This window comes from Streptopelia decaocto, assembly GCF_964273445.1.
Source record: "Streptopelia decaocto genome assembly, chromosome: 7".
Lineage (NCBI taxonomy): Eukaryota > Metazoa > Chordata > Aves > Columbiformes > Columbidae > Streptopelia > Streptopelia decaocto.
This window is the reverse complement of record NC_138661.1, coordinates 51,540,074-51,552,908: the sequence shown is the minus strand read 5'-3', so window position 1 is coordinate 51,552,908 and position 12,835 is coordinate 51,540,074. Positions and strand designations below refer to the sequence as shown.

The 12,835-nt window shown below is 40.2% G+C and overlaps 1 protein-coding gene across 1 annotated transcript in view; it reads right to left on the bottom strand.

Annotated features, from left to right (window-relative positions):
• The window catches only part of BRSK2 (BR serine/threonine kinase 2), a gene marked incomplete at both ends in the record, with an annotated part of 313,595 nt that overhangs the window by 60,344 nt on the left and 240,416 nt on the right, over positions 1-12,835 (bottom strand). Inside the window, 3 exons of the mRNA XM_082058533.1 lie at positions 6,351-6,497; positions 9,307-9,375; positions 10,250-10,283. Coding sequence (XP_081914659.1) covers positions 6,351-6,497; positions 9,307-9,375; positions 10,250-10,283 — 250 coding nt within the window. The remainder of the gene's footprint in view (positions 1-6,350; positions 6,498-9,306; positions 9,376-10,249; positions 10,284-12,835) is intronic.

Below are 12,835 nucleotides of genomic sequence, written 5' to 3'. Positions count from 1 at the left end.
TCAGCTCTACATGAGATCATTTTTTAAGTGAGACAGGGCTTTTCTTGAAAACAAAGAAACAAGGGAATGCAGCTTAGGAAAGCATGACAGGAGGCTGGGGGGAGCAGTAGGAGAGACAAACAGCCTCTTTTAAAACCAAGACTGCATCAACACTGCAGTCAGAGGTGCAGATGGTACTTGCATATTTAGCTGTCTTCTAACCAGCCCAAGTGCTGGGAGCACCAGTACCCCCCAGTACACATACCCACGGGCCTGGGCAGACTTGTACAGCTTCTAGCTGTGGCCTCAGCTCTGTGACAATAACTCCCTTTTGTCACGATTGCCCTTGCATTAGGTAGCCCTTTCATCCCTGCACTATTAAGAGAAAGGTGGAGTATTCCTGACATTCTACCATCTCCCTTGACCAGCTTAACTAAAGGAAATAAGACATACATTATGGGTGTTCCCCTAGTAGCCTGGACACCCCCCTCCCCCCTTGCCCCATTTCTTTGCAAGCTGAGGTACAAACGCAGACCATAAGAAGAGCCTATTTTGCACAGTTTCCAAAGGATGGCGTTTTAGTATGGCTACTTATCAGGTCCACAGTACTGCAAGGATCTGCTAAGGAGTGTACTGTACCTTCTTTGCTTGGTGAAAGCACCCTATGAGATGCATATCTACCCGTTATTTCAAATACACCGCATGGAGGGTTAGGACATTAACGATTTCAGACAAGATGCAGATGATACAGCTAAGTGATGTCCAAGCCTCTTTCATGCTTGCTTCTCCTGCTGCATTTTCTGTCTTCATGGGTCACATTGTTGTTTTGTGGCTGAGATATGCAGAAACGCCATGGCAAAGCAGACAACAGCACTTTATTTTTTGAGTCAGAGAGAGGGAAGAAAGGAAGATCACCGGTTTGTGTTTTAGTCACAGAACCTCTGGGTTCCTTCGGAGAAGATGTCAAAGAGAAATCACTTCTGCCCATCCTTGCTGATCAAACTCCTTGAAGCTAATGAATCCATAGCATTTTTCTGAAAGAGAAACCCTGTAGCACCTTGATATACATTCGAAGGTGTATGAGAGCTCTCATGGTTGCTGTTTATCCACACATCTGCCATTCAATCCACATCAATCCACATCAAAACCATTGCTGTGAAGCACACTGGGATATCCCAGATATGAAAAATATTCTAAGAAACCAATTTCTATTCTGATTCAAATGTAATTGCACTGAAATATTATTACAAGTGTGCTGGCTGCTGCCAACGTCTTCTGTGCTTTTTTAAAGGTAATTAATTAATGCTTTGTTGCTTTTCATCTGCATTAAAGTGACAGGAGGGTTACGGGAGGGCGATTGGTTTTGACAAGGAGAAGTCTGTATGCTTTTTACTGTGCAATGCAGGGGAGGGAGACACACAGTGGGAGCTAATCTCACTCCTCCTGCCTTCATTTAAACACAATGTTTAAATGCATTTAAGTGACGAAGGCATTTAACAACCCTTCCCAGAGGGTTCTTCTCGCTGTTTGCACATGAGCTTGCCAAATTTAATGCCATTTTATGGAAGATGTAAAAATGCTGCTTTCTAATATCTCCCAGCCACCGCAGGCAATCGTCTCATGACGTCATCTCTGAAACAACAAAACATGCTCAGAACCACTGCATATGCACAGTCAAAGGAGAGACTTCTGCAAGGTAAAATGCTCTAATGGAAGGAGAGGGGGAATTCCTTTATCATGGCTTTAGGTAAAAATACACTCAATATATATTAAACTCACAGATGAAAGACCCATTTTGACAGAAAGCTGTACGAGCTCAACAGAAAAAAGAGGTCTCCTCCCCCAAGGAGCTTACGTCTGAATTCTGAGGCAGGGAACAACAGATGGAGACAGACAGGCAGATGGAAAACAAGACAGCGCTGTCTACATCCTCGGCACTGATCTCAGCAGAGTGGTTGCCAAGCTAAAAAGTTTTGACCTGAAGAAAAACTTTCTTAAAGTCTGCGGATATGGATGAAGGCTTCTGGGCTTGAACTCATGTCAAATTTCAAACTTCCCTGTCCAGAAGGGGAACAGTCTCAAACCCATCTGTGCACTAAATCTACCCAGATCTCAGATGAATCTTCTTCATTCAGAAGATCCTCTAGTCTGAGCTTTAAGCCTATTGTATAATGTCAAGACAGAGGCTTTTCCTGACCAAAATATTCAAGCTGGCAGTGCAAAAAGGCACTGGTAAAACCATTATCTGTGTCAGTAGTAGCAGACGTACTATAGCAGCCTCCAGGGACCTTGACAAGGGCAAGGTATCACTGTGCTACGTGCACAGTGCATGAATAGGTCCTTGGCAGCCAAAAGCTTACAGCCTAAATACATTAGCTGGATAATTTCCTCCATTCTACAGGTGGTGAAGTGAGATAATTTAAATTATCTGATAGGCACCTTACCATAAGAAGTTCTAGGAAAATAAAGGAATCAGGGTGTGTTTTTCCTTGCTTATTTTTTTAACATTCTTCAGATGCTGTGGTCCATCATTAGCATACGTTAGTCCCAAGAAAAAACAAAATCAAATCGACAGAGAGGAGATTCTGAGCATGTGTGTAACTGAAGTTGGATAACATTCAGAGACAAGTATTTCAGACTATGTGGACACCCAACATGGAAGACAAGTCATTCTAATCTGGAATAAAATGTCAACACTAGAACAATAACAGCTTAAGCAGAATAGCTTATTCTGCAATATCTGCTCTGATCCACTTTGCTGTACAGACAAAGTTTCAATAATGCTCATCCAACTTTAAAAGGAAAGCGGATCAAAAGACCCTTAGTTTGCCCCTTTTGCCTTTGTGTTTCTCTAGAAGAAAATATCAGCTGAGAATGCAAATGGATTCCACTACAGGAGCTGCAATTCTCTGCTGTACAGATGCTGAATCATTTGAAACCTCCAGGGGAAAAAAAACCTCCACTTACTGAAGAGCATATAACTAAAAGAAAGCTCATGCTGCAGTACTGCAGGCACCGAGAGCGCTCATTCTCTTCCATAAACCTTCTCAAGCTTAAACTAGTTCACTTTTCCCTCCTGACACTATTCCTACTAGAAAGCTATCCCAGAACCCCACTAATATGGGTACAATGCTTCTAATTTCTAGCCTGCTTTCATGTAAGGCCATTTGACAGACAATTGTTTTTGTGCCAACATCTTCCTTTACTTTAAATAATCCTTTTCTCTCTGGTAATTACCTCTAATGAATATGCAGACAACTAATACAACCTTTCTTAGACATCATCTGTGTAGACTAAATGGAAGTCTTTCAGGCTGTGCTATTCAGACTCTCAAATGCTGACCACCTTAGTGCTCCTCCTTTGATTTCATCTTTCCTGAACATGGGTGGTCAGAAATATAATGACCAGCAGCTAGGATCAACTGTTGCAGTCTACTGAAAGAAAACCATAAATTCCTTTATTTTAAAGCACGTTTAATAAAATAGGCCCAGTAAAGGCGATGGGTCAAGGATGTCCCACTAACCACGCTTGAGGCTACGTAATATATGGCAAGCATGAACAATATTACAGAATGATAGAATCATTGCAGTTGGAAGAGACCCTTAGGATCATTGAGTCTAACCATAACCTAACTCTAGCACTAAACCATGTCCCTAAGAGCCTTGTTTATATTCCACTGAGACATAATAAACCCTTTTTTTCCATAAATTAATTGTATACAAAGAAAGGTAATGCCTATTTCTTAAGGCAGGAAAGGGCCAGCAACAATAATTCTGAGTACTCTCCTCTCCATTAGTCCTCTCAAGCTCTGATACTGAAGCCGAATGATGACAGTGAAACGTGAATGCTGGTTCTGGTTTTGTTGATCATTTTAACAGATGGACCGAGGAAGGTGTGGGTGTGCTGTGAAATGGCAACTACTGCACGGAGGGAAATGCAGTTGGATGAAAAGAGATACAAATGAAAAAAAAAGAACAAAACAGAGAGGGGAAGGGAAAAATGAAAGAAAATAATTCTAGTGACCTTACATTTTACTATATTTTTCTGCTGAATTCACCAGTGAGACATTGAGCAAATGATCAGTAATGTTAAGAGCTACATCTGTACTTACTGTACCCAAGCCACAACTTCACTCTGATCTTTGTATAAATATCGAATTGATTCAAGTGAGATATTTTCTAGGAATAGAGGCTTCCAGATAAACCCATATTTATATGCTTTTTCACAGGACACGGCTAAAATAGAATTCGCATTTCTCCTCAAAATGGACTATATATTCCCAGCTCCTGTGCAGCAAACAAAGAGCTGCCTTCTGCCTGGTAATGCAAGCCACCAGCATGCTAACAGCATAGAAAGGGAAGTGTGACAGCAGCACAGACAGCAAACCAAGATATCCTAAAATAATGAAAATAAGATTGCAACTAATAACAAAGAGCTGTAATTTTTTCCTCCCAGCTCTCAGCTCTTGAATATGTTTTATTTGAAATTCTTATCCACAATTCACTGGTTAGTGTTTGTCAATAACTATCCAATCTGTTTTTCTTTCTTCCCTAAGGAAATAAGAGCTTCATTTTGATCAAGAAAAGGAGAGGGGTGCATGTGTGTCTCTCTGGGACCTTGATTTAACTTAACTGTTTTCTCTCTTATGCATGTGCATTCTCTGCGCTATTGTACAATTCAAAACATTTAGGGACTATGCTCTATGTCAAAACTCAGAACAATTTGAAGAAGATCTAGTATCTGATGTTCTGCTCCCTGACATACTCAAACTACCAGCGCTAAGATCTTTGAGACAAAATGAAACAAAATCAAACCAAACAAAAAAACCCACAAACAAACCGCGCCCCTCCCCCCCAAAAGCCCCAAACCCACAAAAAAACCCAGAAAATCTGTTATGTTTACATCATGGAAAATAAATTAAGCTAGAGAGGGACTCACTGACTTTCTTGATCATGAAGCACACTTGTCTCATGTTTCAGGTACAGCCCTAACCTCTGCAGTGTTCTTTCTATTAATAAAATTGGACAAATATTTTTTATTTCTTTAAAAGTCTGTTTAAAAAAGGCCTTTCAAAGTGCTTTTTTGTTTGTTTGTTTGTTTGTTTTTCCAATCAGTGGTACTTATGTCCTGCAAACATGATGGCTATTGGGTTTGTAGAAGTAGGGATACTAGTAATAGCATGAAGAACTTTTCACCTATGTCACTAAATAGAGCATGACCTGGTTTTGTACTGAATGAAGAAAAAAACAGCTGCAGCTGCCAGGTAATATTGTAAGGAGAGTTGTGAAGGGAGTTTCAGAGTTTCAGTTCACCTCTTAGCAGACAGGTGTCTGCATCCCAAAAGCAACATCACAGCTGGCACAGACTGATGCTGTTGTTAGCAATCTCAGCAGAGGGGCCAAGTACTGATCTGAGAGTTTATTTATAAATATTTTAGCAGACTGAAGAACCAAGAGGAGTTTTAAATTTACATTTCTTTATATATACTCCCACTCAGAATCTGTGAGCTTAGTAAATCTGTATAAAATCATCACCAGAGCCTGACAATAGGATTTACAAGGGCAATGTACCCATAAAGGCAGAAGCCTCCACTGACAAGAAGGCAATCTTAATTTTCAAAATTATTTTAATTGCTATTTTTTTTAATCCCCCCAAACATTGTCACAGTGTTAATGAAGGATACAACCACTACACAGTGCTCAGCCTTATGACGGGATGTATCCTTGATGCAAAGACTCAGTGCTGAATGCCAGGAGCTCAACACTGTGGGCCTATTTGTGCTCAGGACCACAGGGCACAAGATGGAAGAGCAGACTAGAAGACACTTGCTCGGAAGGCTGCTAGAGGATAATGCAGAGCATATGCAGGATAGATAGAATACAATGCAGGTTGTGTGGTGTGAAGTGAGAAGCCATTGCTTTTGTCGGAAATGTAGGAAAAGCATACTCTAATAGGAAAGCATCAAGTAACACTCCTAACAGTTTTGACCTTCAAACAATTATATCATATCCCTGACAAACTGCTGTACCAGCCAGAAGAGCCAGACAACTCAGGTGGACTCTGAAATGTGCTAACTGGTCAGTAGCACTGTGATGACGTTATGAGGGATTTCTTCAAAATGCCCACTGTTGCATAGGAAGGAGAATTCTGAGGTTAGAGAAGAGACACAAAGGTAATCCTCCATCATGGTTCAAAAGAGAGGGTAACTAACGTTTTCCCAAAGACTCCACCAGCTCCACTCATTCTTTGCTCAGGAGGAAAGACACAGGAGTGACAGTAACTCAGCAAGTTACCTTACTTATTCAACCATAACTGCAACAAGGTGACAAATGAAGCCTTGCTCACACGACTCGCAGCAAATGCCTTCTTACCGTGAGACGTTTCGAGGCATCCACTTCAATCATCCCCCGCAAAAGGTTCTGACAGTCCGGGGGGATAAAATGTGGCATGTGGAACACTCCACGCTTCACCTTCTCCAGCAGTTGCCGCAAGTTGTCGTCATCGAAAGGCAGGGCACCCTGCATGGATGTGACAGAGTGGTGGATGGGAAAGATGAGCAAAAGGGAATTGGAGAAAGCAAAAGGAGAAAAGGATAAACATGGTGAGAGAATGGAAGAGAGGAAATCAGTTCATCATGAATTATTGTAATAACTAAAAAACCCTTTTTATACATTGAAAATAAATAATTTCTTAGCACTGCTGTATTTTCTCCAACACAGGAAACAAAACTGAGGACACAGTTTTTTTATTAGACCTTTAATTAGAAAATGCCTACCAGTATAAAACATAATACAAAATATGAAATTGCCTTTCCAGGCAAATTCACCAAAGATGCATGGATTCACTTAAGTTCAGCTCAAGTGTTTGATCTGCTGGTATTCCTCTAGGGCATACTTTCACAGCAGCAATGTTTACCGTCTCTTATTTTTAATCTTCCTGAGACACATTTACTGCAGACATTGAAAAGGAGGTAAACAGCATTTCAGAGTCTTTCAGTAAAGAACATCCTCTTTCTGATGGAGCAGTGAAATGGTACAGCCACAACACTGGCCTTTGGAAGCAGTAGACATTCTACCTGTTTAATATACTCTATCCGGTTCCCATGCTGTGGTCAGGTCATCAGTTCCTATTGCTTCCCTACTGTAACTCACTTATATGAATGGCTTCAAGTTTTTTTAGCTGAAATTACATTTTGAATAGATCATCAGCTTGCTACAAAAAACTGCAAACGATCCTAGCTGCAAGGACAAAAAGGAAAAAAAGTTGAAATCTTTAGGATGTAACTCCACCAACTGAAGCTTTTATAGCAAGTCTGCACCTTCCTAGATATTCTCACTTCCTTCTTTCACTGCCTAATTCTAGTAGGTGCTGAGCTGCCTTGATTTCCAAGACGGTTGGTGGGAAGCTCCAAGCTGTCAGCTGCTGTGATAATGAATCTTTTAAGTTGTCAATTTTGGCACTGCTCTTACTACAGTGAGTATTGCATCTGTACAAGCCATTCTGTGTCCATGGTTTGCAGCAACCAACATCTCCATTTACAGCAGCCTCAGAAAGCTGGACAGCAAGCGCTACTGGGTGCTATTTACTGTTGCTTGTTCATTCAAGCAGCCTTGAAGAGAGAGCTTCCCTGTCTTCTGCAACCAATCTCCCGAGTTGCCTACTTCTTTCCTAAACCTTCCAGACTTAAAGGAAAATCACCTCTGATAGTTCAGTACTTTGGCTAACACAATTTAAGCCCCAATGAAGTCAGCAAGGCTGCTTTGTGGCATTTCCTGAACGTAACAACTACAGCTCTTTTGTCACTACCACCTGCTATTATAGCTTTAGAGTTTTTGTAGGATTTGTCCTGACATAATTAACTGGAGAGCTCTGCACCATCTGTCAATAATAGACTCATTTCAATCATTCTGCAGCCTCATGTATATACGTAGGAACAGATGAACATGCAGCAACAGAGAGACACCAAACCTTGGCAGAGAATCCCCCTGAAAATGAGAAGTCCATTCCTACAAATCCTAACCATTTTGAAACATTCTCTCATCTATTCTTACAAATTCAAGAAGTTCTATTAAGAACTCATTATACAGTTATGTTTTATCAGCCATGAAAATAGCTGCTCAGGAGCAATAGATGACCAGGTGCTATCTAGTGAGAAAGTTAATTTTTTTCCCTTGCAACATCAAGATACAAACTGAAAAACTTAAAAAATGTCAGTGAATTGTAATGACTAAAAAGAAAAAAAGAGTAAGATCAATTAAGGTGAATTAAAGCATTACACTGAGATCACTTCAAGGTATATTGATTTGGGCCATTAAAAATTATCGGCATACTTTTTTAAACAAAAATATTTTCAAATTTTCAAGTATTTTAAACAAAAACAATATGCAGAATCTATCTCTGATTGTACAGTGTACAAGTGCTTTTGTCAAAATAGAACACATTATCTGAACCATTCTAGATATAAAAAACTTAACATGCACATAAAATCTGTTCTCATATACATGATTCAATGTGCACATCATGTATGCTTATATAATCATAAACCATATTCTCCTATACTATACTATGGAAACTGATAACAAATGCCAAGCCTATCTGCCTTCAGCTGGATATCCAATTGTCGTATGTTCAGGAGCATTACATTACCGCTGCAAATCAGAATAAACTCCACAGAGAACTGAAACTTTGATCTAAGGAAGTGTAAGTTACAAGATATCGCATCTTGAATACTAAAGAAAGTATTACTGAGCCAGATGGAAACCAATTTAAACTTTGTACTACTGGTTCAGCTTTATATTCCTAAGAGTACCAAATTAGAATGTAACTCAATACTTGCATGAAACAAAATTGTTGCACTCAAATCTTCTCTTGATAAAACACTGCAGTTAACGTATGCATGTACCTACTGAAAAACATATATACATACAGTAGAAAAACTGAACTCTTTCCAAACTTAGCCATGTTTTTATCCTGTGAAGGACAGTGTATTTGACACTCTATGTATCATGGAGCTGTAACCCTGCACATCCTTTCCAGATTAAAAAATGTGCTGCAATATCGCAAGGCAGCAATGAGCATTTATGGAGACAAGTTTTTGATGCTTGTCTATGCTCTCCTGTGAAGGGCAGCAGCATTTCAAAGAAGCAGTGAAATATTCCTCATGCTTTTCCTTTGGGACTGATGTAGAAATAAGAGGAAAGGATGCAAAAATAGGGGAACTAAAAAAAACCCATCTGTACATGATGTCAATAGAATCACCATTACATACAGAAGCATTTTCGGATTTTTCTTTTCTTTTTAAAGGACAGCACAAGGAAGATGACTCACCACTAGCAACGCAAATAAAATGACTCCACAGCTCCAGACGTCTGCTTTCCTTCCATCATATTTTTCTCCCTGTGCAGCAATGACATAGAAGTTCAAAACACTGCTCACCAGTAAATGTATTAATTATCCTTGAAGAACAAGAGAGGGAAAAATGGGAAATCCCATATTTCAGTCCAGCCACCTGCTTCCCAACTAGGAGGCCATGACACTGCCCATTAATTGAATTTTTATGAACATCAGTTTACAGCCTTCTCTGGGATCTGTGAGAATGGGCCCAGAAGTAGGGAGCAGGGCAGGAATGGCTGACAACTCACAAATGATTAGATCTGGCACCTACACAGTGTCAGAGCTGCAATAAAGATATCAAGCAGGTGTTTTTATCTTCCTGGTTCTTCAGGTAGCTTGTCACCAGGCACATCATTTGCAAACTCAGAGTATTGTCTGGACAGTCTCTTCTGTACACTTCCCGCTTGTCTTTACATCTTAGCTATGCTTTAAAAGAGGGGGATCTTGGCCACTGAAATCTTGGCTACTTATTTTCAGAGGACAAAGGGAGACTACAGGGAAAGGATGGTTTGTATCATTTAATGGAGACCAGCACTACTGACAGCCAACCCCGGTTCTTCTGCTCAGATGACAGCTACATCAGAGACAGGAAATATGGGACTGCATCCCCTGGGTGGGAAGATCAAGTTAAACGAGGCTACTGTATTTCTGTCTGATCATGTGGCACAAAGGGTACTGTGACAATAACACACGATCATTTCCCTCATAGAGTTGATGTGGCTTGACTCGGGGCCGAGCCAAACAAAACTGTAGCTACGTTCTTGGTGTCTTTTCCAATGCCTTGGACAGATTTCCTGTACAGAGGGTTTGTCAGCATATTTGCAACAAGTGACACTTTAAAAAATATATTTATACGCTCTAATGTTAACCAACTTACCCGGATTACTTCAGGGCAAGCATAATGTGGTGATCTGGAACACAAAATACAATCAAATGAGCATGTAACAGCCTGGTATTTATGGACTATGTGCATTTCCACTTTGTTTCACAGAATGATGATTCCACAGAATGCAAGTGTCCAAAACCAGCACTTTTTTCGTTACTTCAGTGAGAACACATTTCCAGGAAATTAATGGTAAAGAACTAGCATAGTTCAAAATTCTGTGGCCCTACTATGAATTTCTCAAAAGTGAGGAAGGAAGAGAAGAGGAGGTACATTCTGTGACTATATAGAATTCCAGCCCTCTAATCCCACCCTTCAATTTGGCCTTGTATCTAATTAGAAGGAAAGCGCACACTTGATAACCTTTTACAAGAAAACAGACAGAAGAGTATTTTCAGACCAAACACATGCAGCCCTATACCATGTCTTGCATTTTTTCTGCTAAGATTGCTCTCAATTGCTCTAGCAGTCATAAAAACTGACCGTACATGATTTCAACATGCAATTTTTTTTCTTTTAAAAAACTAAAAAGTATGGACAATAGTACTATTACCTACTGAGTTAATATATTCTTTTCACATCCTTCTACCCATATATCTCCTGTTTGATTCCTGGCTGAGAATAGTTAATTACTTCAACTTGCCAGGTAATCATTTTAATTCCTAAAGATTATAGCCACAGCTATTTATTTTATAGCCATCATTAAAGTAACTTGACAAGTAAAAGGGATGCAAACTGTCTGAGACCAGTGTGCAAATCATGCCATTGTTTATACTGACACCTCCCAGCAGCCCCTGAGCCTGTCTTCATTTGTGCATTTGTTTCTTGTGACAAGCGCAATCATGGCTGGGCAATACCTGTCTCACAAAGTAATGAGCAAAACAGTGACACAGTGAGGTGAGGTTAGCTTTATGCTAGGATGCTACATTAATGCCCACTGAGACAGTCCATTAACTGAATTTCCATATACACTACACTTATCTCATGGCAAAATATCATCATGTGCGTGTGCAATGCTCTGATTTGGTACCACAGCCTTTGGCAGACCATGATAATGAACACAGGGTACGCTTGGGACTGCAGCTACCTTGGCAGCAAAACTTAAGCGAGGGAGAAAAATGCAGTTGATTCCTCACAAATTTTAGGAAAGGTAGAATTCAGAACTTTAGTACTATATTTAATACCCCCCATTCTCCATTTAAGATGTTATCACAGGTACTCTAACCAGGTCTATCTGCTCAGTAGTGATCCCAAGTGTCCTAATTTAGACTGGATTTTAAAAACCTCATTTGAGAGTCAAAACAAATAATGAAAATCAGAGCCCCTCCTCAGAGAGCTGGCTAGAGTTGGCCCTTGGGAGACCAAAAAGACTAGACTTGTGCCTACTGGGTAGGAAAGACTATGTGGGCTCTCTTGGCGGTCCTGTCACTGGCAGCCATAAGGACATGGACAAGGTTATCTAACGTTTTTAAAAGCTGCAGCTGGCCAGTTGGAAAAAGGTCACCAGAACCTCTCCATGAGTCTACTCTTCTGAGTCTACAGCTTTCATATCTCACAAAAGTTTGTATGACTGAATTCACTGGGATTTGAATTAAGTTTTAACCTTTTAAGGCAAAAGCTTCTATAGAAATGAAGAGCGTAACAGCAACTATGATGAAATAAAGCTAAAACAGTCAGTAATGTTAATAAAATTGTTGCTTCTTGACTAAGCAGGGGCTGATTTGGTGGATTCACAGCATAGGTACATACCACCTATTTATGTACCTACTAGCAAATACACTTAAAGAATTTACATTTGTGAAGTCAGCTGGAGTGCAGTGAAGTCTGCTAGATGTTTTACAAGGCATCACTGAAATTGTGCTAAAAACTAGGAGAATGGGTGGAGAAAATGCTATAATAAATCTTTTGGACAAGGTGGATTGATTTGATCATTCAACAGCTGCACTGCAACTGCCCAGAGAGCACAGTTTTCTGACATAGCCATTCTGAATTCTTGCCAGCACACACTCGCTAGATATCTGCAGCATTATCTTGGCTAACAGCTCTAAAACAGGTCCTCTGGCCAGCCAGAATCCATAGAAAACTCACTTCCATGCTGCCATTCACAGAGCAACTTCAACTGCTTTAAAGAGAAAACTTGAATTTCATCAAAAATCTATTTATCTTTCTACAGAGTAATGAATATTTCTTTGGCTTTTATCACTAATTACTCAATACATGTGTGTCAAGAGCAACATTTCCTGCCTCTTCCCCTAGGCTATCTCCTCATAGTTCACCTACATCTCTGTGCAGCAAAAGTCACAGTCTGTCCGTGATAACAAATAAGTATATCACTCGGCAAGATCAAGAAGCAGTTGCTGCCTGCGGGTACTGCTGCAAAAAAAGCACCAATGTTGGCAGTGTTTATTTCAAGGGTGGTGTGGATTTTCCCAGGCTAGTCTGCCTGGGCAGGAAGGGCTCCCTGAATGGTCATTCACAGCCATGACTCCAGAACTCAGTAATCTTAAGGACCTTGGGGGACCTTAGCAAAGCATCTACATGGAATTCTAACTAGAGGAAATAAGCCAGAGTCCACTGGTG